This window comes from Carettochelys insculpta, chromosome 6, assembly GCF_033958435.1.
Source record: "Carettochelys insculpta isolate YL-2023 chromosome 6, ASM3395843v1, whole genome shotgun sequence".
Lineage (NCBI taxonomy): Eukaryota > Metazoa > Chordata > Testudines > Carettochelyidae > Carettochelys > Carettochelys insculpta.
The window spans coordinates 89,894,831-89,910,136 of record NC_134142.1 but is presented as its reverse complement, the minus strand read 5'-3'; the positions used below and the strand labels follow the sequence as shown (position 1 = coordinate 89,910,136).

Sequence of the window (15,306 nt, the reverse complement as noted above, 5' to 3'; positions counted from 1 at the left end):
GCAATTTCTGGTGTTCCTGTTCCTGTTCCTTTCTTCTGCTCCTCTCCAGCCTGCTTTCTCTCACTACTCTGGTCTGCTCGCCTCTCTCCACTCGCCTCTTACATTCTCCCCCACTTCCTCCTGTAAAGGGTTTATAAAGGCCTCTTATTAGCCCAGTCATGGAGTCAGCTGGCCCCAGTTAGGCTGAGCCATCTCCTGCCCAGCTGCCTGTGATTGTACTGCAGGCCCTTCTGCTTGTTTGGGCTCCCTCTGAGGGGGCCCTCCACCCTGGCCCTGCCACATAGGTAGAGCTTTGCAAATACCAAGTACTATATAAGTACTGTGGGGAAGCTTTTGAGCTGATAGAGTGCTATCAGCAGGGAAAGAGTATCCCTGTTCTTGCTCCTTCAAGAGAAATTCCTCTCAAAGAACGTTGACCCTCTGATGGCAGCTGTTGTGGGGGCACAGTGTGAGCCAGGCTCACTCTGGGCACATATGCTGCATATCAGACTTTGTAGTCAGTTCCGTGCTGAGCAGGACGTGAAGCTCTCAGGAGGATGACAGGATAATTCAAAATGATTCATTCGGACTAAAAGAAGAAATAAAACCCGACCCTCTGCCCCCTAAAAAGAGCAAGGTGCAAGCACAGATATGCTTTAAAAGATAATCCCCAAACTCTAAAGGGAGCTGGGTGTCCATTTGGAAAGGTATCCTCATGGAGGCAGTGTTACAGACATGTAGGTGCCCTTTCTCTAGCAATACTATCCACTGGGATGCTGAGTCACAGGGAGTAAGAAGCTGGTCCTGTTCTATGCTTAAAATTGAAGTCAGCACAACTATGTCACAGTCAGAAGTAGTTAAAAACTACCCTCTGGCTAACACAGCTATGCCAACCTCAACTTTGCGGGCATAACTATGTCAACAGAAGAACGTGTCTATCTTCCATCCAGCTAACTTTGTTCAGGGTGGTGGTGTTCCTACATGGGTGGAAATACTCATTCTGATGATGTAAGCTGCAGCTATGCTAAGAGGTTATGTCAGCAAAACTACACCAAAATAGCAATGCCAATATAGGCTCTGGAGCGTAGACAGAGCCTTAGACAAATATTCAGAAAGAAAACAGGTCCAAAGTAATCAGGGCAGCAGTTCATCTAATCTAGGACCTAGCAGCTGTTTTTTGAGCACCATTTTTTTCTTAGAGTAGAAGGGTAAATACACATGCACGAATTACCTGCTCCATGTAATTACTTTTTATACAATCATTATTTGTTCACTCACAAAAATAAATAGTTCCAATCTTTTCAACCTCTCCTTGTAAAGAAATCTGAGCAGACCACGGACACTGTCCATCTGTCGACTTTTTCAAAGATATCGTGAGACAGGGTGATCAGAACAGAATGCAACATGGGTGAGGATGTATCATTGATTTATATAGTGGCGTTATAATTTTCAGACTGATCTTCATGGACCTTTTTGCTGTCTGTTTTGTTAAACTCTTCACAATGACGTAGAAAGTACACTTATTAAGTTTGCAGATGATATCAAGCCGGGAGGGGCTGCAACTTCTTTGGAGGATAGGGTCATAATTCAAAAGGATCTGGATAAACTGGAGAAATGGGCTGAGGTAAACAGGATGAAGTTTAATAAGGACAAATACAAAGTGCTCCACTTAGGAAGGAACAATCAGTGTCACACGTACAGAATGGTAAAGGACTGCCTAGGAATGAGTACAGCAGAAAGGGATCTAGGGGTTACAGTGGACCACAAGCTAAATATGAGTCAACAGTGTGATGCTGTTGCAAAAAAAGCAAACATGATTCTAGGATGCATAAACAGGTGTGTTGTGAACAAAACACGAGAAGTCATTCTCCCGCTCTACTCTGCTCTGGTTAGGCCTCAGCTGGAGTATTGTGTCTCGTTCTGGGCACCGCAGTTCAGGAAGGATGTGGAGAAATTGGAGAGGGTCCAGAGGAGAGCAACGAGAATGATCAAAAGTCTAGAGAACATGACCTATGAAGGAAGACTGAGAGAATTGGGCTTGTTTAGTTTGGAAAAGAGAGGACTGAGGGGGGACATGATAGCAGTTTTCAGGTATCTAAAAGGGTGTCATAAGGCAGAGGGAGGGAACTTGTTCTTCCTTGCCTCTGAGGATAGAACAAGAGGCAATGGACTTAATTTGCAGCAGGGGAGGTTCAGGTTGGACATTAGGAAAAAGTTCCTAACTGTCAGGGTGATCAAACACTGGAACGAATTGCCAAGGGAGGTGGTAGAATCTCCATCACTGGAGATATTTAAGAAGAGGTTAGACAGATGGCTTTCAGGGATGGTCTAGAAAGTGCTTGGTCCTGCCGTGGGGGCAGGGGGCTGGACTCGATGGCCTCTCGAGGTCCCTTCCAGTCCTACTATTCTATGATTCTATGAATGATACCTAGGGCTTTTACTTGGCCCTGGTCCTCTCTTATAGAGTTAGGTCAATAAGAGGCAGCTTAATTCAGCCTAATTCTGTAAGCATCTACATGCAAACATAGCTCCCTCCGATATAACCTGCCCACTACACTGACCTAAGAATGTCACCTCTTCGTAGGGTGTAGTACTGATGTCAATATAGTTACATCAATGCAATGTCAGTGTACACATTGCTGTGCTTACAACAACAGTGGCTGACTTTCAGAAATTGTCACACAATGCCCAGTTAAGTCAGTGCTAGTGCTTCAGGAGAGGAGGTGCACCACCAACAAAAGAAGCACATTGTGGATGTGTAAGTGTAAATCCAGTTACAGCATGACTGTACATTGGTGAAATGTAGGTCAACTTAATTTTGTATTGTAGACTTGCCTTGTGTTACAGCTATTCAGTACCAGAAACATGCAAGAGTACTAGCAACCATTTCCTTCAATGTGCGTTACTTTGTACTTACTTTTAAAAGTGATTTAAGTTAACCCATTACAAACATCTGGGTGGAAACACCTGTCTTGATTTAAAAATGTGCCTGGTTATTTTATTTTAAACTATATGAATGTCCACACACCAAGTCGCTCCGTTTAACTGGTTTATAATCATAACTTTAGTTCACTCCCTACAGCTTTGTGTGTACACTAGGCTTAACAAAAACTTCACGCCAAAAATACACACCAACTTAAAAGGAGAATCCTGAAATAAAACAAAACTTTGTTTGAGGGTGGGTAAGTTTCGTCTCCCCTACTTTGGAAGCATGGAGAGTCCAAAATGGGATTCTGTTTTGCGAGCCAAATCCAGCCATCATTTTGTGTGTATGGAGACAGCTGAGCTGGGTACTATAACTTGCAGAAAAAGAACCACAGTGACTGATGCAAAAGCCTCACAATTTAGACAACTGTAGCAGACAGGTTGGAAGGCAGGAACACTCGATATAATGAGAGACTGTGTAATAGCTGAAGTGATGCAGGGGCATAAGAGGAGCATCTTTGCTGACCATCCTCTAGAAGCAACTAACTGGATGCAAATTATTGGTGCTTTCCTAGCAAGCTGCCAAAACAGGCCTTTTTAGGGGCAATTTGGTTGTCCCTCTCTTTAAGAAATTAGATTCTTTAAAGTCTTTGGCTAAGATCTAGGCTTTAATAAAAAGAAAGAGAAACTAACCCAACCTGATAAATTTAAATGTTTTTATTAACAATCATCTTACATTACAAGGATAATATGACAAAAGGAAAGTTGTCGTGTACATATCATGGTATATCAACATAGCTCTATTCGTATCCAGTGTCCTAGGTCCTCTCACACAGGTACTATAAAGCATAGTCTGCAAAGTAATAACATTTTAATGTTCTCTGAAAGTGTGATATTAACATATTAATACATATGTAATAATAGACTTCTAGATATTTTTTCTCTTATTTTGCATGTGTGTATGTGGTTGAAACAAACAGTTCAGCAGGGTTGTGCTTTGAGGGGTGAGGGGTGTGTGTGTGTGTGTGAAGGTAGAGACTTTGTTTTCTGTAAAAAGTTAAACAAAAATGTACTGTGTAAAATGGCTGATGAGCCTCTGAAGTTGCCTGAATGGAAGGAAGCATAATAGCCCTCCAATCACAATTCAGTACAACACATGGAACATGGTACCCCACACAGCCCAGTAAGCATTCTGTACATGAGGTGCAGTGTATAAAGGATTCAATGCCAGGAGGAAATATTCTATTGGAAGCATGTTGACTGTGGGTTGGTTTGCTAACTGAATGTAATGTCTGCCTTTTTCAGAGGGCAGGGAGTGGGAAAACTATCCATGAGGTTCATGTCGAACTGATATAGCTTCTCTCTGCTGTATGTGGTTACTGGGTCACAACTGGCAGTCATAGTTCAGGGAGACCCAGGAAAGGCAGGTTTGCGACTGAGGCATATTAGCAGAGTTGTGTGAAGACAGAGGCCCAGAAGAGCAGGGGGTTGAGGTTGCATGGGGTGAAGTCTGCACAGCATCTGCTAATGCAGTACCAGTGTAACTCATCACTCAATAGTGAGGACTAAAATGCACTGAACTCTCCCTCCTCCCTACAAAATTAAAACAAAGATAAAAAGTTAAGTGGTTACTAGGCTGATTCTGCAGCTGGAAAGCCAAATCTCCATTTCCCTCCTCTGAAGTTACAACAGGTCCCTTTGGGGAGGAGCAGCCATGAACCTCTACCATCCAAAACGAAAGCTGCTCTGGTTGGTGTAATGCACACAGCTCTGTCCACACCTGGGATGTTGCGTGGAGAGAGGAAGAGGGGCAAAAGGTGCAGACATCAGTACACACTTCACAAATGTCAATCCATGGATGCTGTGGTCTGGACCCACCAAGAAGTCCTCAAGCTGGAACTGCCATTCATATAAAAATATTTATCTTAGTTTTCATGTCAAGGGAAGGGGGGAGGGGCTGAGCCCCATGAATAGCTTAACTCAGTAATGTCAACATGCCGTGTTTGTTGGCGTAAGTGTCCACCATGTGGCATTTACAGTGTCCGTCATTTAGCCAACTCATTCCCTTCTCCTCCGAGAATCATCTAGGTCATTGGTCAGGCTAGTTAACCACAGAGAAGTAGCTGCTCTTGCTGAAACCAAGGAGTCACCAAGAAACATCACTGCAGTTGCTTTCATTGGGTCCACTGTAAGGGAAGTGACCTAATGGCTCCATTTTGTAGGACTGCAGGTGTGATTCCCAGTTCAGTATGAACACACACATCTTTACCACCCCTAACTCATGGTCTATTTTATTTTGTTGTGCTCCTTCTCTACACATCACTCCTTCCATCTATGGCTACACAAGAATTGCACCCACTCTATGTTCACTCTCACTCGTTTTATCCCAATCCCGTCTCTAAAACATTGATTGATGTTGTGTGTGAAATACACTACCTGTAAATCAATTCTACTGTACTGTGCTGGACTAGTTCCCACTCACTGCATGTCAGTAGCCACCAAAGAAGGCCAACCAGCTGATGCAGAAAGCCACATCTTCACTGCATTCAGACCCTTAGTCATCAAACCTGTCCATGAAGACAGAGAAAAGTGCATAAAGGAGTGAGACATGTATCAGCCCAAATGTGACCACACAGGAGAAGATACGGTATGCTTATCCAAAAGAAGACAAGGGCATTTACCTTTCTCCATCACCAAGACACAGTCCCAATAGTACAACTCCACAGGCATTATTGAGAACCTTATTTAACATACCAGGAAGAAACCCTGTTCTAACCACAGCAAAGTCCCTACACGTACAATATACACCCCCTCAGTATAAGGTTAAAGCTGTACTGAAGTCCTCAGTCTTCTGTGTTACGTATCTCTCATTAGAAAGTAGGGCCAAGTTTCTACAAGGGCAACTGACTCTATATCTATATTATATGTTTATATCTATTGAAAACATAGAAATATATAAATATATAGGATTTTATTTATAGATATATAGGCATGTGATTTTTATTTCTTACGCTGTGTGAAAATGTACTGGGATGTGCGTATATACAATATATAGACTGTATGCATAGGAACCGTATACATACACTAGCTTACATGCACACACATTATACATGTCTCCAGGGGAGACAGGAATTGCATAGGCATTACTGGATTGACAGTACAATGGTTGGGGAATCAACGTACCATTTCTTTACTTTTATGACCTCTTCTTATGTGGCTGAGAGAGGAACCTGGATACAGCAGATGTTACTGCATGTTTGCCAAGCAAACCGTCCATTGGCCAAGCAAATAACAACAAGTTAAACAAGAAATGTAACTTCCAAGAACCCCAGTGATGAACTGGCTGAGTTTGCATCGAGTGATAGAAAACTATTTAGAAACTGAAAAGCATCTGAGAACCCACACCACCAAACATGCAAGGAATACACCTGCATGCCAGGGTTCAATGCAAAGAACGTTACAGGACAATGCCATCTTAAGGACGTTCTTGCATATTTGGTGTGTGATCCTGGTAGAATACATATGTAATCCTTGCACTTTTGCTAGAACAGGAAGAGCTTTGGTTTTCTGGGCCTTTAGGCTTGTCCCTGTTCCATTCAGCTTAGCCGCCAGGAGGCCTAGATTTCAGGCAGCCCCTGGCAAGGTCTGTAGAAAAAAAATCCACGCGCTTAGTGGATGCCTGCCAACACGCAGGGTAAAGGAATAGATGAGCCTGAGAAAAAAAAGAGGGTAGGATTTTGGCAACCAAAAAACCAAAGGTCTATAAAACCCAGGGTCTGGAGAAGTGCATGTTATTCATGATCAGCTGCCTTAAAGAAGATGGAAATGAAAAAAAGGCAAAATTTATTTGAGGATTAACAAACCTCTACGTTCTTTGTTCTTAAAAAAATGTTTAGGATTCCACGAGCAACTCATTCAAAACAATTGTCTCTTGGTTAAAATGTAATGGGAGGGAAATAATTTAAACCTGATCCCATGAATTTCCCTGCCTCTGGAGGAATCTGTCCAAGATGTCTACATCTACCCTATCAGATACATGAACGGCAGTATGGGATGGGATGCAGCTATGGCTACACCGTTCCCAACCAATGTTGTGAACTGGCCCCCTCTGCTGTCCCTCAGTCACCACTACAATCCACCACATTCAGTCTCTTTGAGAAACTGTCTGTTTTAAAAAGATGCCAATGAAAAATCTCGGAAAGTGCGGTTCTGCTGGTTATTGACTCAATGCTCGTTGCTTGCCACAGCTAACTACTAGGCATCTCTTGCTTTTCCAGTTAACAAAAAACAGTAGATCCAGTCACTGGGAGGATCGCTCATCTCACTGACACCCAAGAGGGACATTTTTTGCAAGATAAGTCCTCCAGCTTTGCAGACAGCCTGAAGAGAAAACAACCCTATGCATATTTCATTCTGCCATTGACCACTTGTCATGAGAGTGTCATTGATGACCAACTGAATTTGAAAACAAAAAGGTGTTAGTCACCAGAGTCATTTTTGAGCCAGTCTCTGGTGGCACTTATCTTGCTACGTTTTTGTAGTGTTGGAAAGTAAGGACACTCAGGATTGAGGTTGTAAACTGGCTTTCTGGGGCTTGCACATTGGCTTGAACAAGAAGCAGGTAAGTGCTACTATTTGAAAACTCTTTTGGGGATGGATTACGAGCACCACTTTCCAGAAAGACTGCCATGGAATTTGCCACTCCAGTTTGTAACAGGGCCATCAGTTAACTTAATTCTATTGCAAACAGACTACACAGATTTTTCCAAGTTCCTACTGTGAGCACAAATTGGGGAGAGGGGAAGTGGTCTTTCAAGTCTCTCACACGCTCAGAACAGTCTGTATCGAGCACAGCTTCTACTGTGACTGTTCACTTCGCTGCAGATTTCCTGGATATCTGTGTGTCGTAAGAAAGAGAAATCCCCTGCTGCATGCCCAGGGCCCTGCTGTAGTAGCATCCTGGTTCACATTGTCTAGCTCTACCTCAGAGTTCAGGAGTGGCACAGTGATTCCTTTGGGGACTTCAATTTTTATCTGTTCAAATTTTAATTCAGAAAGGTGGCAGAACAGCTGTCAGGAGGAAATGGACATGATGGTATTGTGACTGTGCAACGAGCAAGTTTTTTCTTTTTTGAATTCCCAGACCAGCAGGGGCTGGAACACCTTGGATCGCTAGCAAGAGCTTCTGCTCTGAGGCCCAAGCAATGAGCTCTTTGAGTCTGCACAATTCCACTGGGCCTCTGGTCTAGAGCTTTGCTCATTTGGGAAGATGGGTCATCCTGAGGTAAGGCTTTGTCGGGACGGAAAGGGATCTCAGCAGTTTATTACTACTGTTTACTTGCCAGGTAGTATATTGCCTTCCCCAGTGCTGATATGGAATAAGGTCAAAACCTGACTCACTTGCTGATTTCGAGGGGGAAACATTCCAGTTCCTGGTTCTTATTGGGGATTTGGATTTACACTGCATGAACATTACCTAAGAAGTTTGCTCTGGCACATCTGCACAAGCACACTCATTCCAATACAGTATGGAGAATGGCAGGGGCAGGAAAGAAGGGGTTAAGTGCTGCAGACTGTATTGCTTCCCTCCCACTTACCATTATTTGAATTCAGAGGCTGGGTGGGGGTGTCTATTTTAACCCTTTCAAAAGTCACCAGCTAAACATGCTTGCTATATAGCATGTGTGGCAGCATAAAAGCAAGGAATATGGTGAGTCATCACAATTAGTGCTTCACAAAGTATCCAACTCCTCTCCTCTGTGCACCCCACAAAGGGTAACCTATGGGTTGATGGGATACACTTTCAAACCTACCAGACAGACAAGTTCTGCCATTTCCCTGGGGCTTCAGAGCTGAGCTGGAATGCCGTGGCTCAGCCACGTCTCCACTTGAACCTGTGTGCTGCTGTTCAGCGCAGATTAGTTTGGAGAGCACGGTGGGATTCAGGCAGAGGTGCATGTTTGGTTGGGGAAGACAGTGAGCAAACCCTGGCAGTAGAAGTGACTCCAAGAGAGATCAGTTTAAAACATGCTACATCACCATTGAAAACAAAAAAAGTTTTAAAAATAAAATAATTTTTATATATATATATTTATATATATTTATATATAAATGAAACTATCAACTAGCAGCAACGGTTCTAGAGATATCTTAGCACCAAGACCAAGGGTGTAGGGTAGCAGTGAAAAGGAAAGGTTCAGTGTTGCTGACACCACCATCATGTTTCCAAACAACGCAGTGTGGCACAAGATGTGTCACTCTGGGAACTGGAAACACGCCAGCCTGGTTCTTCTGGACAACACAGTCTCAACTCCCGCGATGCTCTGGTCAGACTGGCGCTGCCCAGGTCACATCAGCAAGGTGAGGCACTAGCATCTGGGGAGTTTTTGCACCCTTTTTTTTTTCTTTTCTGACCTGAAGCGGTATTGTGTGAATGTGTGAGTCTGTTAAAAAAATCTCTCATTTGTGATTCAAGGTGAAAGTGCTACTTCCAGGTTGCTGCTGGAATTCACACCCTTTCATGGAAGGGCAAAATATTTCCCATGAAGAAGTACCGAATTCTTCTTCCTTTTGTCACCATTCTGCCATGATGTGAAACTTGTCACCTTGATCACAGGAGACTATGTGAACCTTTTAAAAAGACATCATCACACGATGATAACCTAAGATAGACATCTTGCATTGATATTCCCTGCCATGGAATTAAAGCAGGTGTTTTTCATTCATTCTATAAAATAAAACCAAACCCACAACGATCTATGATTATAAAGACAGACTATAAATAATGTAAATTAGAATATAATTTTTAAGCCCCTAAAAGCTCCACCCTCCGATGGGTCTTCACTCATTGGGTGTCTCACTTCCACAGCAGCCCTGGTTTTGAATGAACAATTGTATAGTTTTTTTAATCTCCTACAATATAAAAATATAAATGCAAAAAATTATAGTCCACACATAATGTTATAATATGTCCGATCAGTAATGAGGTTATCACAAGGGGAGCTGAATGTTTTGCCTTACTCCACAGCCCACCAGTGGGGAGGACTCAGGCCGGGGCATCACAGTTTAGCTGACACATTTATTTTTAAGATGGGGGATAGTGAGTGGGAGGGGGATAGTGAGTGGGAGGGGGAATGCCAACACTGAATAAGTGAGTAATGCTTCTACTTCCAAACAAGAAATCAAAGTGAAGTTGGGGAGCTGGGGAGGGATTCCCAAAAAACATGCACAAATCGCTCTATTGGAAATCAGACAGTCATTAATAAAGGGCTCAAATGGCTCAATAACTAGACTAAACAACAACAAAACAGGCAGGGGGCACTCCCTCCCCCCCATCCCTGACACACAGAGACACACAAAGGAAACAACTGTGAGGAGGAGGTTGACAGAGACCTGTCACGTAGCTTATAGATTGACTGTTAGGTTTGAACATGTAGAGTATGGCCCCAGCACATGCCTCTGACAAATGAAATGTTGCCACCTACGCTGCAGCTGCCATGTTTGGAGACATCAGTAAATTGCAAATATCGTCTCTTTCTTAAAATTCCACTTAGCTCCTATCAGACGCACATTGCCTTAAGTTTTAATTTTCAGTGTGAGTTTTTTTATATATATATAATATATATATATTTTATATAATATATCAAAGTTTAAAGTATAGACTAAAAAAAATCATTCAACAGCTTTTGGAATTTGAAGCATTCCTTCCTAAATATCAGGGTAAAACTCAGAGCTGTGGTCCATGCTCTGCAGCATCGGCTTCTGATCAAGGGAGGACATCCTGCTCAGCATTTCTGCTGACAGTGCAAAACTATTGCCTGACTTCTCCTCAAACCAACTATCTAGTGCCCTCTTGGCATCAAAGTTGGCAATGGGTGGCCCATTAACAGCAATTGTCAAAAGATCACTGAGCTGTTCCAGAGTGAGCCGAGAGCGATTGTTTTTGCGCACTCTCTGCAGGGCGTTGCGCCCCTTCTCACAGCAGGCTGTTGAGGTGGGAAGGACTTTGAGGATCTGAACTATTTTATTTAAAAGTGGGAATCTTTGTTTGTATTTACAAATGTGACTGATTAAGTCTTTAAAACCATTTTTGGTATAATAATCCACCTTGAGTTCTCTCCATTCCATCAGCAAACTCCCTCTGGTGTCCATACCTTCTCGGCAAACTTCTCTTGAAAATGATGGAACAGCTTCCAGGTGCTCAAATATTTGTACCATATCCTCTTTTCCATAGTTCATGAGCTCCTCAGTGTTCCTGGGCCAAGTTGCAAGATCAAACACCTGACATGCTTTCACAAATGTCCGGCTACGGGAATCAAACCTTTGAGCCAGGATTACCTGGGTCTTCTGGCATATCTTTTCTCTGATTGACTGGAATTTGGCTTCAGCCACACGTAGGTTTTTCACAGCAACACCATTAAAGCTTTCCCGGAAGTTCTCCTCAAATTCCTGCAAGTACTCTCCAGGCGAGTCTGCCAGCCTGCTTATCTCCTGGATAGCCTCCTCGATTTTGTCATCTACTTGTGACACAAGGAGGTATTCGCCTTGGAAGATGTAAGCGAGGCGCGAAAGCACAGCAATCACATCCAGCAAGAAGTAGATCAGTTTAATTGACTGATAGTCCATAAGGAACTGCAAGAGAGCCAAGGCAATGGCGGAAGCATCTGCCCTTTGGGTCTGACCACTGACATCTTTGAGATGGGCCACAACTTCCAGGTAATCCTTGATCAGTGCATTGAGGACATTTTGCTCCCCTATGATCCACTTCACTGCTCGGATGTCTCCCAAGAACTCTGTCTCTTCGCAAAGAGTGGCAGCAGTGACTCTCAGCTCACACATCAGCCTGGGAGAGTAACGATAAAAGCTAAGCAACTGCTTCAAGTTGTTTTCTAGCTCCTCCAGACATGGAAGCTCTTTCCCACTGATTGCATCCAGAATTTCCAAATGGGGCCTGTGTACCATAAAGGGCAAGCAAAGCAACCAAGGCAGAGTCTTTCTGATTGTCATGAACAAGTTGGCTCGCAGGCTGGCAGTGATGTTAGCACCATCTACTCCCAAGCCAATAGTTGGTTTCTCATCCTGCAATCTTATCCCCAAACTGGAGAAAGCCCTGTCTAATGCTTGGAGGTAACTATCTGTGGTACAAAAGCCCAGCTCTTGAAGAGACAGGAATTCAGTTGCTGGAGGTCCATCGCTGCTCGTGTATTGAACGTAAACCGCTACTGTGTCGGCAAGCAAATCATCACTCTGCCCATCCAGAATGATGCTGAGAAAGGGAGACTGCCTGATTCGTTCTACCAGATCCTCTCGCAGAGCCCGGGCGATATGGTGGATTAGGATTTGGCAGTCTCCCTCATTCATGTACTGATCCACCACTTTGAGTTCACACTTTCTCAGTAGTTCTGCAAGAGGCCTAAAGTCAAAGTAGGGCCTGCCCTCCAGAGCCAAGTGATAGGCTGTGTTGAAGAGCAGGGTCATATTTCGGCACATCTCTTCTGTCTTCTCTGGATGCATCCTGAGCTTGTAGAGCTGCAGGCACTTCTTGTGGAGGTTGCTCTGGCTATGAAGTTTTATAGTGTGTATCTTGAACTGCTTAGAGCCAATGATGAAGGCTGAAGTCCGAGAGGATTGCACCGTGTACTGCCTGCACACGTGGCACCACATTTCATTCAACGTAGGGGAGTATCGCAGAAACCAGAACTTTTTAAGCCACTCTTGCTTGAAGCGTCGAATCCTCCTGCCAGTTGCAGAAGACATCTTTGAAGGCTCGTCTGTAGCAGCTATCATGTCATTGGAAACGGATTCATCTGCAGAGTCCACCTCCTGGTCATCATCCTCCATGAGTGTGGGAACAGAGATGATGCTTTCAGAAGCTTAAAAGAAAAAGAAAAGATATTTACAAGTTCACAGATGCGGCAAACATTCAAAAGATAACAGAATATTAAGAACATAAGAACATAAGAATGGCCATACTGGGTCAGACCAAAGGCCCATCCAGCCCAGCATCCTGTCTGCCGACAACGGCCAGTGCCAGATGCCCCAGAGGAGGTGAACCGAAGACAATGATCAAGCGATTTGTCTCCTGCCATCTGTCTCCAGCCTTTGACTAAAGGCTAGGGGCACCATACTTTACCCTTGGCTAATAGCCATTTATGGACCTAACCTCCAAAAATTTATCAAGCTCTTTTTTAACTCTGTTAGAGTGCTGGCCTTCACAGCCTCCTCTGGCAAGGAGTTCTACAGGTTGACTGTGCGCTGTGTGAAGAAAAATTTTCTTTTATTAGTTTTGAACCCACTACCCATTAATTTCATTTGGCTCAAATTCTACACTTCATTGGTTGCATTCCAGTCAGGGAGTTTGTTCCACTGAATATAATTTTTGAAAGAAAAATCAACACAAATCTCATCTAAATTTTACACATCAGCCCACTTTGGACAAAAAAAACAAAACAGGTATGAAATTTTGACCACTAGCACAATGCATAATGTATACCACATACTGCTTTGGGAGAGAAAGTCATTAAGTTCCTGGAGGAAAATTTAACATATCTTCAGAAAGAAACACATGCTTGCACTGAGGCAACAGAGTGAACAATGAGTGCTTCCAAAGGAGGCCAAGAACTCATTACACTTTAGACACATGCAGTGAGCTGGTATATTTGAGACTCAGCATTTCAAGTCATTCAGACTTTCAGGCAGAGCTTCTCGGTGCTTCTGCTGAAAAAAAAGAATATGTCAAGAATACAGCAAACAAACCAGCTGCAATGTAATTCCTTTTTTTTTTATTGACAGTGTATTGATTACAATCAAAACAAATAGTGCATGTCATCATTAAGCCATCTTCCCCAAACCATGTTTTCCTAGTCTACTCACAGCATCTGCTTATGCCCCCAGCAAAACCTAGTCAGCAGGCATCCACGAAACAAGGCCTTCCTCAGAACATTCAGGGTAAAACATTTTAGACATACATAGCAGACAGTAACTCCAGTACTCTCCTTAAGTGGGGTTTGAAGAACATTCTAATTCTGCATGGCTTACCTGTGGGGTCAGACAACTCTTGGAGCTCGGGTACCTGAGGTGGTACCAGAGGTGGCTCAGGTAACTTGCCAGACCTCAACATGTCTAGTTCAGCCTGCAGCTCACGGATCTTCTTCTTCAACCTAATGCAGTTGGGACAGAAGGAAGTTGTAGGGATTTCATGTGAGTTGCCTTGAGATGATGCTAGTGATAGTTCAGTTGGGCTGTCTGCCTTGAACGACAGAGGCTCTTCATCTTCATCTTCCAGAAGGCCCATCTCTTTGGCTGCACCATAAGAGGAACCATGGGGGACCTTCCATTCACCTTCATTTTGGTTTCTTCTGAAATTTGGTGAGCTATGCCGAATAGCGGCTCCACATCTTTCATAAACATCTTCGGTCTTGTGTTTGGATGGTTTTCTGATGGAATGCTGTGTGCTTGTAGTTAGCTGGTGCTCTTGACGCTTTGCTGACTCTAGGGAAGCTTCCAGGACATCTTTGAATATGAGATCTATCTTCTTTTTCTTCATCTGGGTGTGGGAATCCCCCTCGTCACAGCTACGCTTGTAGGGGCTCTTGCCTGGCTTTAAAGTGGTGAGCTGGAGGGGGCCTCTCATATCTTCTTGGTTTTCCACATTCCTTTCTGACTTTTCCCTCTGTAATTTTTTATCGCCTAGAAAGGGAAGTGAGGGGGTGGGGATCATCAAAGAGAAGTATGCAACTTTCCTCAAGCCAAAATTAAAACTGAAAAGAAAAAAAAAGTAGGCTGAATCCCTGCATATTTGTATATTTTATTACAAATAAGGATACTAGTAGAATTCAGTGGAAACCGAGATTCAGTAGAAGAGGAACTCTATTACTGGGCAAGCCTTAAAAATGGAGAGACAGTATCTAGATAGATATGCAGAAATAGGACCCATATATTTTTTAAGAGAAGAAAAACTGTAGGCAGGCAGATGAATGTAACAGATATAACTGACCTGTGCTGGAATGAGACTGCACAGTGATTTACTGATTACAGTGGAACCCAGGACCCTGTGCCCAAATATCTATTGCCCTTCTGGAAGTACAGTAACTACTTTGACTTGGTAAAAGGTATCAGATAAACAACACACAAAACTTGAGATTCAGAGTTTCATTGGATCCATTGAGTCTGCCCATTTCATAACAAAAAGCTTGGAAGCCACTTCGTTCTGTTTCAGTTTGGAGGCTCCTCCAGAAAAGAGCATAAAGGGATCAAAGAGTTGCAGTCTTAATCCCCCTGGTACATGTTGCCAACTCAGCTAGGACTGGTGAATGCTTTCCAAGCTTGGAGCAGCTATCTTGTCCCAATGGATTCTAACAATGTGGCTACTATTCAAAATTAAAAGATAAAATCAACTTTATA

At 43.3% G+C, this 15,306-nt stretch overlaps 1 protein-coding gene across 3 annotated transcripts in view; it reads right to left on the bottom strand.

Moving 5' to 3' along the window:
- The window catches only part of PRDM11 (PR/SET domain 11), a 405,666-nt gene that overhangs the window by 340,842 nt on the left and 49,518 nt on the right, over positions 1-15,306 (bottom strand). The window contains exons 7-8 of one of the 3 annotated variants that reach the window (XM_074997542.1): positions 13,942-14,592; positions 3,624-12,776 (exon numbers count right to left, since the gene is read on the bottom strand). The exons of 1 other annotated variant lie outside the window; for it this stretch is intronic. In XM_074997542.1, coding sequence (XP_074853643.1) covers positions 10,612-12,776; positions 13,942-14,592 — 2,816 coding nt within the window. In that variant the 3' untranslated portion in view covers positions 3,624-10,611. Of the gene's footprint in view, positions 1-3,623; positions 12,777-13,941; positions 14,593-15,306 lie in introns of those variants that run through there. One more of the 3 variants, XM_074997543.1, reaches the window with a different exon arrangement.